The following is a 15,816-nucleotide window of genomic DNA, read 5'->3' on the forward strand; positions in this document are numbered from 1 at the left end:
GAATAATTACTCCATATATCAAGGAAATCTTTTTCTCCAGTTTTCGTGTCACCTTTATCATCTTTAATTCCTTTCACAGCACTCTTTCCTCCATTTCTGAGTTTTTTTCAAATAACCTCCAGAATATTTTGCCACCTTCTTGATATTTATTTTCTATGTTCTTGCCAAACTCCTCCCATTACTTTTGTTTGGCTTTCTTATATTTGTCTCTGTATTCTCTATGAGCACAATGATTTATTTGCCAGGAACTTTTGATATGCTTTCTTCTTTTGTTTAACTGCCTCTTTAAATTCCTGTGTCTACCATGGAGTTGATTTTTGTATCCTTGCAGACATCCTCACCACATGCCTCTCTTGCTGAATCAATCAACATTTTCTTCAGGACTTGCCACTGACTCTTCAAGGTTTGGTTCCTGTTCTCAAACTCTTTAATATTTTCTTGAATAATGTTTGTATATTTTAGTCTACAGTTCACATCTGAGAGCTGCTCAACTTTTATTTGCTTTAAAACTTTCTTACATGTTCTTTTCAATATGAAATTCAATTTTATCCTGCTCAAGACTAAATGGTGACCACTTCCAATTTCAAATGCTCTGTGCACTCTAGTGTCCTGCACCAGTGAGAAAACATCACTATCAATAATAACATAGTCAGTGAGACTTTTCTTATTCCTTGCCTCTTCTCTCCATGTGAATTTATGCACATTTTTATGTCTTTGGTTTTGTAACACTTATGATCAGCACTTGCAAAGTGCCATTATGAAAATGAAATATAAAGCATTTGAGATTTTATATACTTACTATATTTTGATAGTTGTAATAATTTCAGTCTCTTTATTGTAATTCATATTTGTTAAGTGTTGATATATCTTTTCTTCTTTGTGAAGACGTTATCTTTATGCTAACGAAGGCGATGTGTCAGCCATGGCTGATAGATGTAGAGTGTAATGTAGAAACAGAAAGTGGGTGACTAGTGGTGTTGCAGGACTCTTAGCTTAGTTTATTACTCTTTAATTTGTATATTAATGATATTGGAGATGTTTTGAAGATTAATATCCAGTTGTTTACTGCTGATGTTTAGTTAGGGAGAGTAGTAATAAGTGACAGAGAACCTATAAGATGTTGGAAGTTTTTCCACTTGGTTATACTATAAATTATAGATCCCAAGAAATTATGTTCTTGGTTTAATCCTTCATACAAGTATAAGCAAACAAAGTTTGTGCCTGAAGTATTTACAGGGCAACTTGTATATAGAAGCTAATGACTTCTCATCACTTGTCTTAGTATCCCATAATGCAAAGTATATATCTTTACGAGTATGTATAATGCTATACATTATGGGAAGGGTCACTACCCAGACTGGTTTCGACGTTTATTGAGGTCTCATCGGTGTCTGAGACATTAGTCTCATCTCGCTGATCTCATCAGTGTCTAGGTCTGACTCCCACTGATGAGACCTCAATAAAGGTAGAAACTGGTCTGGGTAGTGACCCTTCCCATAATGCATAGCATTATACATGTCCATAAGGATATGTGCTTTGCATTATGGGATCTAAGGCAAATAATGTGAAGTCATTAGCTTCTATATACGAGTTGCCCTGTCCTGAAAATACTTCAGGTTCAAACTCTGTTTGTTTACACTTGGATATAGGATTAAACCAAGAATATAAATCTTGGTATCTTTAATTTAATCCTATAAGATAATTTGAATAAGTTGATATTGTGGGAATAGTGTAAAGGTATATAATTTGGATTGAAGAAATCTCATAGTATGTATTAAACTAATGGTCTTACATTGCTAGAAATTGATGAGGTCAGAAATTTAGGAGTGATAGTGGACAGAGCATTGATCTTATATTGCAAAGTGGAAAAAATAGCAGTGTATTACTTGGATGATGAAAAGCACTAATATTGTAGGAAAAATGAAGTTCCCCTCTTTATAAGGCTTTGAGATGTCCACATCTGAATAACTCTTCAACTTTTATTTGCATGAAAACTTTCTTACATGTTCTTCTTTTCAATATGAAATTTAATTTTATCCTGCTCCAGACTAAATGGTGACCACTTCCAATTTCAAATGCTTTTGAAGCATATGCCAGAGTATCTTGTGGATGACAAAATGGTGAAAAGGATTTAGGAAGATGTGAGCAGGATGATCGTGTCTAGCATACAGAATATTCATTATGAAGATAAAGGTTTGTGGGTTACAAAAAATGGATTGATAGAGGAGTGGGGACATACAGAAACATGCATTGCTCAGGAGGTTCTGTACAATTGTTGCAGGTCAAATTTTTTACTACATGATGGGGGGGAAGGGTCACCATTGAAAGTTGAGTGAAAGGTGTAGTTAACAGGAATGTGAGGACTCGGTTTTCTGGCAAGGAGAGGCAAGGGCTGCTTAATCCAGTGATGTCCCACCCAGTAAATTCATCTTGTTAGTCCATCTTTTGTTTTAAGCCAATACAGAATAAATTTGGTGGGCTATCCAGTTTAACAGGATTGTACCATGAGAAGGTGAGGATTGGACAATAGTCAGAGGCCTGGTTAAGTTCTCTTCATTCTTAAAGGCCATGTGGAGTTCTACCAGTTATCTAGCTTTGATTCTTAAGCTTCCTCTTGTAACTTCTATTGTGATAACTATTATCTCCATGCATTACTGCAGGAAATAAAAGCAGATAGCCTTCAATCAACTTCCTTGCTTAAAAATGATATGCATGTATACTAGTCAGGCAAAATATTTGATTTTCATATTGTGGTGTAAGCAAAAAGCTAAGATTTAGAATGAATGCATAGGTTACATCTATAATAAAAGGCTTACATTTCATCACCAGACAAAATTAAGAGAGATTGAGAGAAAATAGTAATTAAAAATAAAAGCAAAGGAAATACTTTTTTTTTTTCCTAGATTCAGATGAAACCATTGAACTTAAAGCTAATTATTTTAGTGTATTAATATCCTTCTGAGATGAAATGTTATCTTAATATGTTCTCTTAAGAAAGAAAATTCTGTTTAATAAAGCAAGAAAAGAAAAACTAGATACTGAGTTAAAATTTATACTTTGTAATTCTACAATCAATGAAATTATCTCTGATCAAAAAAAAAAATCGTTCTCCCCTCATTATAATTACATTTTTATTGGTAAACTAACTGGAATACAATTCTCCTTAGCTTTATGAAATTTAATAAAATTTGGTATTTCATTATTTAAAAAAAATCTCTTTAGCCATTTCAGACTTAGTAGCAGAATTAAGCAGTACCAACCTATGCCATATATTACGTATGGCTATAGGTTCAGTGGTTGACTATATAAATGGCATTGATGTTTGAAAACCCACCATTTTAAGATTGTGTACAGTACCTCTTTTACCCCCCTCCCCTTTTCATTATTATTATTATTTTTTTTAACAAGTAAGAAAGCATTGTTTACATATAAAAACCTAAGTTCTGAACATTATCAGGAGCTTATAAAATTATAAATATTTCATGAGTCATCTTGATAATACACAACTTAAGGCATTAAAAGATATACTGGAGGTTTAATTTCATCAACTTTTGATCACCTTCAAAACTCGGGTTTTTATATACTAACATTGTTAGTATAAAATGATTTATATTTATTATTCCTGTTATTGCTAATAATACAGTTCATTGCCAAGTTGAAGTCTTATAGGCTTTTTTTTATTTGTTTATAAAATTTTGTTATCACTGGAAGCAAGCATAAAATGAAAATATACATGTATGTATATTTTCAAAGCCCATCCCTCTGCAGAAGTGCAGAGGGATGGGTTTTGAAAAAAAAAAAAAAAAAAAAAAAATTGCATATGGACCAGTTAATCCATATACTCTGTTCATTAGATGTTCTTCTTATTTCTGTATAGCCATAACTACATGTCCTTTGTAGTGACTTTTATGATACTGGAATTATGAAACAATACTTTGTGTAACTTGATAATGCTACTACTAATCTTATGCGTTTATTGATTTAATGAGCTTGTCAGAAGCATTCTGTGCTTTAGATAACCTGTAGCATTGATTCAGAATGAGACCCCAGAAGAAAAATTCTGGCAGATGTGAAGTTTCAAAGATGTTTCAGCAAACTTCTGCTATATATTCTAACAGAGGAGCAATTGGTATAAAATCTATGGCCTCTGATTTGGTTGAGTATATGTGGCAGTAAGAACTTTGATGAAAAAGGAATTTTGTGACAAGTGAAGATACTTTGTTGTCTATATGTAAACTAAGTATTCATCATCAGAATTAAGGAATGCTCTACACCCTTCTCTTATTCAAAAATGCTCAGTGAGCAAAATCCTCAACTTGACAAGAAATTGTTTTTACCATTTACCCAAGCTTGAACAAATGAATGCTTAAACATGAAGTATTTTAATAACTGGGGTTATATATAGAGGCAGTTGACTTTAATCGAGTGGTTCTATTACACAGCATACTTCCCTTCAGATATGTATATTGGCATGTATTATGGGAAAGATCCTGAAAAAGTGCAAATAAATCTCCAAAAACTGGATTCAAGAAGACATTACTTGGTCATTTAGTGATTCAGAAAGATCCCTTTAAGCGATCATTCTCAACTTGAACATTCCATGATACTCAGAAGTGATTTCACTGGACAGTGCTATAGCACTTTGCTGTACTATATGGCAAGCCAAACTTGCAACTGTGAGAAACTTTGGCTTTAGCCAGCATGAACTGGCTACTCCTAGGGTTGATGAACACCCTTGGAAGACCTTTAATTGAGCTCTCATCAATGAGAGCTAGACATGTGGAGATAGAGGTTAAATCAATAGTGTAGTCCTTTTTCCCCATATACAAATAACATGGTGTATCATTCTGTTAATAAAATAATTAGAATGAGAGTTATAGCAAGTTGCTTTTTGCTAGGTCAAGTAAATTTTACTTCATAAGACAATTATATTGTGCTTATTTTTATCCTTGACTCAGAGTTTGCACATCTGTACATGTCAGCTTTACCGGCCATTATGTGTTCAGATGTCAATCAAAACATCTGAACCACATTTTTATAATAGCTGACACGTGTACAGAAAAACAAAATTGTTATTTAACTCCAGTATAATTTCCTGTCTTACAAGGACATCGTCAGGAAGAGAACAGTTGACAACATGAAAGGAATGTGAAGTGTACAATTGAGAAAACTTGGTAATGAAGCATAAGTTAGTTTATAGATTTTATTCTATGTGGCTAGGATAGTTCATTGAAAAATTCAGGTCCATTCCCTTGCACAGTTTTTTTCATAATCAACTGTGTTTTATTTAGTGGAAGAAGAGCTTTCAACCAGTGGCGGCAGTGTAATCCAGAGAGTTCGATTGTTAGATGAACAAGAAAATCCAGGATCGGCTTCAGGAGTTTTGGATGATGATCTTATTCAGTATTATCAGTTTCTGGCAGACAAAGGAGATGTTCAGGCTCAGGTAATTTACCGAATATTAATAATACATATATTAGAACCAAAGAAAGTGATATATTTATTTATTTTATTTTATTATTTTGCTAGTGAAATGCTTATTGTATAATAAACTAGAAGTTGCAAAGCATTACTTGGGTCATTAACTCTTATTTAATAAACAGTTTTTAAATTTGATGGTTTATTAAATTTTTCTTTGCTGCTTTCTCAAAGTGTAGATTCAAATATAGTCTGTTATTCTCATAATCATGCAACCCAGGGCTCACTTAAAAAATAATTAAATAAATAAATACATATCCAACAGCTTCGCTGAGTTGTATATTTTAACTTAATAGAATACAACTTTCTTAAGTAAAGCAATACCAAATAAAAATGCAATAAAGAAACAAACACTATCAACTGTTTCAGTAATAAGAAAATGAAAGAAACATCCTATTTCCTTCTATCTCTGCAATATACTGACCTACAAGTTTTGTCCCGTTCAGTTATTGTATCATTTGCCAGGCAGCCAAGACATGGTGTTGACTACTTTACCATCATTTTATATATTTTTTCATTTTTCTTAAAGAATTTATCAGTTTTCTAAAGTGTGGATTTGGATTTAATTAAATTGTAAGTCATTAAAATGTGGATTGGAAGTATTTATTGTCAATTAATGTTTAATTTATTATATATAAATGCAAATTTTCTTTACATTGCCATAAACATAAGGTATTGTTAAATCTATGTGAAATGTATTATCAATTTTCAGGATTATGAAATATTATCTGCACATGATTAGATGGCATGCATACCTTTCTCTTTCATTTGCATGTGTGTAGGTAGGCTTATAATTGTACTAATTTTTGGTTTGCTTAAACTTGGTAGATGTATGCAGAGAGTGATTATGATGAGATTTTCTAAATCCAAATTATAATATTTGTCAATGTCCATATGTCTCTGTCCACATTTTTACACCCCCATGATCTGATTTTCATTAAAGTTGTAAGCTATACGAAGAAAGCAATTATTTTTGTATGTACCTAACGTGGTTGTACAACTACGATCATTCAGTTGTATTTACTTTTCCTTCTTCCTTTTGCTTTATTCTCTTCTTGACTTTCTTTCTTTCTTCCTCCTTTTTTCTATTCATATTTATGCTATATATATAAATATACCATCATTATATTTTTATTTGCTTCCTGCCCTTTACAGATTGTACAGAATGTTGCTACCACCAGCAAAGAAACATGTACATTCAAATGAAGAGGATTTAGAGAATTTAAAGAATACTGCACTGAACAATTTGGTATGATTAAGATAGATAATAAAGCAACGTTAATTTTCTGTTCCGAATCAGTTGTTTGTAGGACTTCTTCTGTAAAGAGACATTTTGAAACTGTTCATAAGAACCTAAGCAATGAAAGTGAACAAGAACAAAGAGAACTAATTTCTCGTGTATTGAGCAAGACAAAAAAACAGTCTGATACTTCAATGAAATTTATTTCAGGTAGACCTAGTTCCAACTTAGTTGCTGCTAGTTTTGGAGTTTCAAAAGTTATTGCCAAACATGGAAAATCAACTCAGTGATGAGGAATATATTAAAGAAGCATGGCTAGAGTGTGCTCCTTTTACTTTTTGACAATCTTTCAGAAAAGGTAAAAATTATTCAGCATGTTAAAGATTTGTCTGTGAGTAGAAAATCAGTTAATACATAAGTTGGAAAGGAATACAGCAGAACAATTAACAAAAGATTTGACTTCATGGAAGTTCTTTTCTATTTGTGTTGATGATAGCACAAACATTACATCATCAGCTAGGCAAGCAATCTTTGCTCAATTTTGTAGGGTTGACGAAGAATGCAAAGAGATGATTAACCTTGTAACACTATCTGAGTGTACCACTGGGTTTGAAATATGTAAATCAGCTATGAATGAATTATCTATTTGGCAAATTGATATTTCAAAAGTGGTATCTGTCACAACAGATAGTGCTTCCTTACTAATCGCCTTACGTGATTGGTAAGGAAGCAGGATTTGTAAATCTGTTTGCAAAACATGTTGGTCATCCACTGATAGGTTTCATTGCATCATACATGAGGAGACTTTATGTGCAAAAGCTGGCCTAAAGGAACTTCAAGAAGTGATGCAAACAGTAACCAAGGTTGGTAATTACATTTCTGCATGTACTTTGAATAAAAGATAATTTCAGAATCTATTGAATGAGGTAGATTCGGTGTGCAAAGGACTAATAATGTACCACAATGTTCGTTGGCTTAGCCGAGGTCTTGTTCTGAAATGATTTGTTGAATGCCTGGATGAGATAAATCTGTTTTTGACTAATCAGCAAATGTCTTATAAAGAAATGTATGATATCGTGTGGGTTTGTAAACTGACATTTTTTTGCAGATTTTTGTGAACATTTAAATGACTTAAACTACAGGACTCTGGTAAGACTGTTGCTGTTTTATTTGATGACATACAGGCATTTGAAATGAAACTAGGAGTTTTTAAGAGGGATGTAGACAGTGAGAGATTTAGATATTTTCCAAACCTAAAGAAATGCATCAGTGATCTCCAAAAGGATAACAAAACAGACTGCCAATGTCTTCTTCAAAAGCTATTTTTAAACGTCTTTGTGTCAACGGTTGAGCAAGTCTCTCTAACATTTGGTACATTCAGAGAATTAGAAGAGACTGCAAAATTCATTAAGTTTCCAGACATTAAACTCGCAGATGTTTTTGTGGATAAATATCGATGATTTTGAGATGTAGTTGATTGATTTTCAAAGTAGCTCAATTTGGAGGCAGAAATTTGTTAACCTCAGAGTTGACTTGGAAAATATTGAAAAGGAGTGATTAGAGACAGGAGTAACAGAGAGAAGTGCAGAAAATGGGGTACTAAGGACTTCTAATAATATTCCACAAACTTTTGTATGTTTAAAAACCCTTGTAACAGCATTATTATCCATTTTTACATTTACATATTCTTGTGAATCATTGTTCTCAGTGATAAACTTTGTTAAGTCTTGTAATAGGACTAGCCTTACAGATGAAACTAATAGAACGCCCATATCTCTAAAGGTTACAAAATATAAACCTGATATAAATTATCTGTCATCAGTGATGCAGCAGGAGAAGTCTCATTGATGCTAAATAAATAAAGCGTCCACTATTTTTCTTTCTCTAGTATTGATTTGATGTTTTCTGTTAAAAATGGTAAAGATTAACTTCTGTTTAATAAATAACATTTTACTTTATCTGTAATTTTTATGTATTACTCGTAAAGGATTAAGAATTAATAAAATAATATGTTTAATTTTATTTGCTTTTATTGTGCTTTAGTCAAGTAAAATAATTGAGATTGTGCACTGTAATATATTGGAAAAACTTGTGAAAGCTTATGTTTGATTGATCTTTATAAAATCACAAAAACAAAAATATGCAGAATTCATCTTTTGCTGATGTCAAAAATTGCACTTAAAAGCAAATAAAAAAATATCCACTCTATTAACAGGATAGGAGGACGTTTAAGTAAAAATCCCGTTACTAATTTTTACATACAATCAATCTTACATAACTTACAATATTCACTCTTACAATATTCTTTGATTTTATTACTCTAGTGTGATTTTTGATTATTTGAATAGGTTCTCCCAATACTTAAGACTCAAAATAATGTTCCCCAAAATTTCGGTTGGCATGTGAGAAAATTTTGCATCAAAGATTTGGTGAGTGTGGCCTGCACAGTTAAAAAGGTTGCACACCCTTGATATAGAGATTTGCATAAATTTTGGGATGGTAAGTCCTCTGGTGCAAACTTTATAATAGAGAATCAAAGCAGCAAGTATTTCTTCATACATGACATAACTGGAAAGAATAGTAGTGCATAGTACATTTTATAGTAACTGCAAGAAAGGTAATTTCTAGCATAGTTCGCCCACCGATTAGAGATCCTTCGACACTTCTGCGCATGTCAGAAAAAAGAGAATCCATTCCGATAATAGGGTAATCAGTCCGTATTGTGGGATGAGTTGTTTATTATTACAGGTCGGAAAATTAACTTCTCTTTTTATGATTATTGTAGTTAACTATGTTGCTTGTATAACAGTTGGAAAATTTTACCTATAAAACACGTCATTTCGTGTGTTGGTGACCAATTCGTACTTCCTTCATTTCTTTCTCCGCTTCAGCATGAATCGACTATTCTTGGCAAGACGCCAAGTAGAGAGTGGGCGAACTATATCTACTTATTTTCTGAATTGTATACAAATTGAAAAGGCTGTCTACAGTAGCATGCCTTATTGTTATTAGCATGCATATATAATATATTCATTTACATTGCAATTTACTATCCAGATTTTTACTACTGAAGCAGTGATCACTTTTGCATAGCATTAACTTTTTTTTGCTAAAAGGTATGCTCGAATGCCAAATTCTTACCTGCTATGGTTTTCTTTTCAGGCTCAGTAAATATGTGTATGTATTATCAAATTCCTGACATATCCTCAAAGAGGTATATAAAATGCTTTGATAATACTACGTGAAAAAAAAAAAAGCTTCATTATTACAAACTTCCTATTGACAGTTTTTCTCTAGATTACTCTGTCAAGAGTTCAGTACTGTCAGATATACCATTTTATCTTCTAAGGCATTTCTAACTGCATCAGTTCACCTAGATCCTAGGTCTCCTCTGGGTCTTTTTCCAGCTATCAGATGCTTGTTTTGCTGACCTTTCCTCTTCCATTCTGTTTAATCATGTGACCTTTCTACTTGAGGTAGCTCTTCTCGCACATTCCTGAATACTAATAATATCAAGTCCTTATCTTTATTTTTAGCGATTCTACCGCTGATTCAATTTTTCACTTGTCTAATTTTTTTGGTCTCCACTCTTTGATTAACTGTTTTATTTTTAACATAGCTCTCAGATCCATAAGTTAAAATTGGTTAGAATACTGTCTTATATACTGGTAGTTTAGTGATTTAATTTTTTTCTTATTTCATGTAGAAATTATTCATTTTATTCCTCATCTTACCAGCTTTTCTACGATAGTAGTAGACTAATGCAAGGAGTAAAAGTAGGCTAATAATCTTTGTCCTTTCATTGTTTATTTTCATGCCAAATTTATTGTAGTAGTCAATTAATTTATTAAAGAAATTCTGCAGACAGGATTTAATAAGAGTATAACATCATCTGCTTAAATTAAATTAACATCTCCAGTTTTGATATCAAGTTGAATGCCCCTTTCCTTTATAAGGTGATCCATATACGAGATGGTATCAAAAAGTTTCGAGACTAGGTTTGTAACACGCCGACTGCACACAAAGTCACAGGGAGCACCTACCTTCATAACTCAGTGTGCCGAAGGACATCGTCCTGTGTACATCGGGAGCTGTGCAACTGATGCTATTCTGACCACCTGCTTTTCCACATCTGCGATTTTATCATGGACAGCAAGTTAGAACAAAGAGCAAACGTGAAATTCACATTTAAAAAACGTGAAATTCGAGGATCATTACCAGTGACGAAACTTGGGTGTACGGGTATGACCCTGAGATAAAGCAACAGTTTTCACAGTGGAAGAGTCCATCTCCACAACTGAAAAAGGTGAGGCATGCCTGCAGCTCGACCAAGTGCATGCTCATAGTCTTTTTCGACATTCGCGGCATTGTGCATAGAGAATTCGTCCTCAGGGGCCAGACCGTCAATAGCGTGTTCTACTGCCAGGTTTTAAGGTGTCTGAGGGAGGACATTTGGCAAAAGCGACCAGATCTGCAGCGCTCAAAAAAACTGGATGCTCCACGATGACAATGCACCCTGTCACCGAGCTCTCCTCACACATGAGTTTCTCACCAGAAACAACATGATCTCACTTCTGCACTCGCCCTACTCTCCAGATTTGGCTCCTGCAGATTTAGCCCTCTTCCCGAAGATGAAGAATCAACTCAAAGATCACCTTTTTGACACCATTGTGGAGATCCAGCGCGAATCGCAGAAGGTGCTTGACATGCTGGGAAAAGAAGACTTCCAGGACACGTTCCAGAAGTGGCAAGAGCGCTATATTGATATGCAAGGGGACTATTTTGAAGGTGATAGTATGTAAACGTAGATAAATAAGGTAATTTCTCGTAAACAGAGCTAGTCTCAAAACTTTTTTGATACCACCTCGTAGATGATGAATAACAAGAGATAACATGCACCCTTATACCTGATTTTATCAAACCATGTTCCTTTATTATTATTATTATTGTTGTTGTTCCGGGCAACTCCAAGGAGTGACAGACTCATCGAGGGAGGCCCTAACATCATGTTAAGAACAACTATTCGACATTCACATAGTATCTATCATACCTTGCCTTGAACTCATTCACTGTCGTAGCACCCACAACAGACTCTGGAAGCTTATTCCACTCATTCACCACTCGCCAAGTAAAAAACCTAGCTCTAATACCCTTGTCAACCACGCTCTTGCCCAGCTTCCATTCATGGCCCCTAGTTCTCCCACCACCAGTCATATTTTCAAAAATATCTTCTGGATCAATCTTATAGAAACCCTTCAGTAATTTGAATGTCTCAATCATATCACCCCTCCTTCGCCTATCGACCAATTTCTGCAACCCACAAATCCTCAACCTATTCTCATGAGGTTCATTCCACAGACCTGCTATCATCTTGGTCACTCGTCTCTGGATCCTCTCCACTTCCTCCCCATCACGAGGAAACCCTGGTGCCCATAACTGGGCACAGTAGTCCAGATGGGGTCTTATCATGGCTCGATACAGAGGAACAACAACTTGTTTGTCTCTGCATGTTAAAGTATTTTTCAGAAACCAAGTGATTTGGTGAGCTGTTTTAGTCACTTTTGCAATGCCCCCTAAACTTCAATTCCCTATCCACCAACACTCCCAAATCCCTGGCCTCATCAATCTCCTGGAGTACGGTTCCACAATGCAATATACTGCTGCTATTCTTTTCACCCCAAAGTGCATAACCTTACACTTTGGCACATTAAATTGACATCCATTTTTCCTAGCCCAGTCCTCCAAACTATCCAAATCATCCTGTAAAATTTTGACATCCTGTGCACTCATAATTGCTCTACCCAACTTTGCATCATCAGCAAACAAGTGAACACTTCCTCTCAAATCCTTTCCTATATCATTGATGAACAAATTGAAAAGCAATAGTCCAAGAACAGAGCCCTGTGGCACTCCACTAGTCACAAGCCGTCTTTTAGACTCCACTCCTGAATAAACCACTCTCTGGTATCTCTCCTTCAGCCACCCTCCTATCCATCTCACCAACCCTATATCTATCCCCATCTGCTCCAGTTTACTGATTAGGGTTCTATGTGGCATCCTATCAAAAGCCTTGTCAAGGTCCAGTAGTATTACTGTAAACCCATTACCCCTATCCAGTTCAGCCGTCACTGTGTTATAAAACGTGAGCAAGTTACTGAGGCATGAACTACCCTTCACAAAACCATGTTGTCCCCCATACAATATCCCATTTTCATCTATCCAATCCTGTATTCTTTTCTTGACTAATTTCCTTTATATCTCCTTCATATCTTCCTTTATATCTCCTTCAGTTCAAAGTACTAACTGAAGTAGTCAGACTATGTATTGCTTTGTATAATGTTCCCTTTTCACCATATAATTTTAGTGTAGTGTTTTTTAACATGTTTGCACTGGACTGTCTGCACCTGCATAAACAGCTGGCAGGAACTGTTTAGCTTATGTATGCTGCTTCCATGTGAGGAAGTGGCATTTTCACAAACCTTAGACGGTATTTTAATTGAAACTTTTTCAGTAGGATTGTGAAGTGTCTTGATGATATCTCAAATATAATTCAAACTGATTTCAAGTTTTATATATACCGGGTGATTATAAAATAACGTCAAATGTTCAGAGCCCTCTAGCGAGTAATGTATTGGACGAAACACACCAATATTCGGTAGATGTACACAGTGGAACATGGGGATTCGATTTATCGAAAAAAAAAGTACCAAAAGTCACCAACAGGGGAAATTTTGGTGCTGCCAAATTAATTTTAGTAGGTGTGACTAATGAATGAGTAAATGGCAAATGAGAGACAGCACACATCAATTTCATGACGTTTATTGTTAATTACAAATGAGGTTCAATATGACTATTCTGATGTTCTTGGAACTGCATATGGTGCACGACATTTTCCACAGTGGCTCGCAACATATCGGAATTGATTTGTCTCGTGTAATGTTATTTGATCTTTCAAAGTTGGAATATCAGGTACATGTCCTGGATACACGATGCTTTTAAGAAATCCCCACAGCCAAAAGTCACAAGGATTGAGATCAGGCAATCTCGGTGGCCATGGCGTGGGAAATGCATGACTAATGATTCTTCTGTCAGAGAAATGTTGTCGCAAAATACGCTGTACCTGAAGTCTGATGGGGGGGGGTGCACCATCCTGCATGAAGATAGTTGAATCGAGACATCCTCTTTGCTGCAGTTGTGGGACCACAGAGTTCTGTAGCACATATTGGCATACCTTTTAGCATTGATGGAACAGGTCACTGGACCATTTTGGTGATTTTCCTTGTAAAAGTATGGACCGATGATAAAAGATGCCGTAAATCCGCACCACACTGTGACTTTGGGCGAGTGGATAGGCATCTGCAGACACACGTGCGGATTAGTTGCAGCCCAAATGCGACAGTTGCGTGTGTTAATATCGCCATTCAAATAAAAGTGCGCTTCGTCACTCCATAAAATCGGCCATGGCCATGCATCATCCACTTCCATGCGCGCTAAGAATCTCAAAGATAAGTAGATTCGTGTGGTCGCATCACCAGGGCACAATTCGTGAACATGACTGATTTTATAGGGATAAAACTTCAACATCTGATGTAAGATTTTCCACACCGTTGTGTATGTGATATCCGTTTGCCTGGATATTGCTCGTGCACTGCTGGTACTACCCTGCACATTCATCATCTCCTGTTCCACAATAGCAGTTGCAACTTGTTCAACTTGTTGGTGATTGATTGGTTTGCTTTCCCTGCCTACCTGCACTGCTAGAGTTCCAGTAGCTTCAAATCACCGAATCAGTTTTCGTAAGTTTGTTATGCTAATCGGTCCTTTTCGTAAATTTTTCATATGCAGAAAATGACGAAGACAAGCATTGGCATTATTGTTCCGCTGATAATAGAGTTTGACTAACAAAGCACGCTCTCACGTAAGGTAAGAGGCATCGAAAAGCAGTTTGTCTACGAATGATAAGAAATCCCACAGGCTTTCCTTTTATCGCATGATCACTGACAAGAAACGCGCTAATGCAAATTAATGCATTTTACTTGGTAAACAGCGCCAAAATTTCCCCTGTTGGCAACATTTGGTACTCTTTTTTTTTTCATTAAATCGAATCCCATGTTCCACTGTGTACGTCCAAATATTGGTGTGTTTCATCCAATACATTACTTGCTAGAGGGCTCTGAACACCTGACGTTATTTTATAATCACCCTGTATATATATTCTCATATTGATATTTTTGCTTTATATAAATTGTGTGTGCTTTTTGTATCCAGTGACTGCATTATAAACAGCTGTTATGCATATTTTGGAACTGGAATTTAAAAGAGGATGTTAGGACAAATGTGTTTGTTATAGCACTACACTGCTATGTTGAGTGCTGCGATAAATCTATTTTGCATGCATTCATGTAGTATAGTCTGTGGGAGGAAGGTGTTTTTCTATTATGAGTTTTATATAAGTTCTCTCTAATTACACTAATGTTTTTATAACGAAACCTGTAGTGAATTCATCACTAAAAAACACACATACTAACCACAGTAATGACTATTTAATTCGTAAATATTTCATCCCAAGTATCTTGGGACATCATCAGTACAGTAGCTCAAACAATACTAGGAATAACATACATTTAGAGCACATGATTACAATGGAATATCAATATGCGTGCAGTAACGTGTTATAGAAGTAAATTAAATATAACTGAAAAAAAAAAAAACATGTATATATAAATATTATTTTACATAATTTTATACGACAAGTTCCCATACTTTAGGAATAGTAAGAATGTTGTTGCAGTTTAAATTTGGTCTATGTAGTAGGGCTTCAGCAATTTCTTTATATAAACGTTCGTATTTATATAAAGATCTGTGTAAAAGTTTCGACTTCTCCCAATGGATCCTATGGTTTGGATTTTCAACTCCATGCTGGGAGAGACCAGAATTCTGCTGTTTGAAAAGACGAATGTGGTCTTGATGTTCTGAGATGCGTTTCTGAACAGACCTACCTGTCTGACCAAAGTAAGACAATTTGCAGGAGCATGGGATCTCATAAATGCCAGGTAATATCAGAGGTGAGAGTTTGTCCTTAGGAGAAGGTAACAAGT

The 15,816-nt window shown here is 35.0% G+C and overlaps 1 protein-coding gene across 1 annotated transcript in view; it reads left to right on the plus strand.

Annotated features, from left to right (window-relative positions):
• The window catches only part of LOC150101399 (protein sel-1 homolog 1-like), a 279,247-nt gene that overhangs the window by 108,629 nt on the left and 154,802 nt on the right, over positions 1–15,816 (plus strand). The window contains exon 8 of the mRNA XM_090400935.1: positions 5,292–5,446. Within this exon, the coding sequence (XP_090257061.1) occupies positions 5,292–5,446 (155 nt within the window). The remainder of the gene's footprint in view (positions 1–5,291; positions 5,447–15,816) is intronic.

The sequence above is a fragment of the Typopeltis vanoorti genome, chromosome 11 (assembly GCF_054136105.1).
Source record: "Typopeltis vanoorti isolate ZY-2024b chromosome 11, IOZ_Tvanoo_1.0, whole genome shotgun sequence".
NCBI lineage: Eukaryota > Metazoa > Arthropoda > Arachnida > Uropygi > Thelyphonidae > Typopeltis > Typopeltis vanoorti.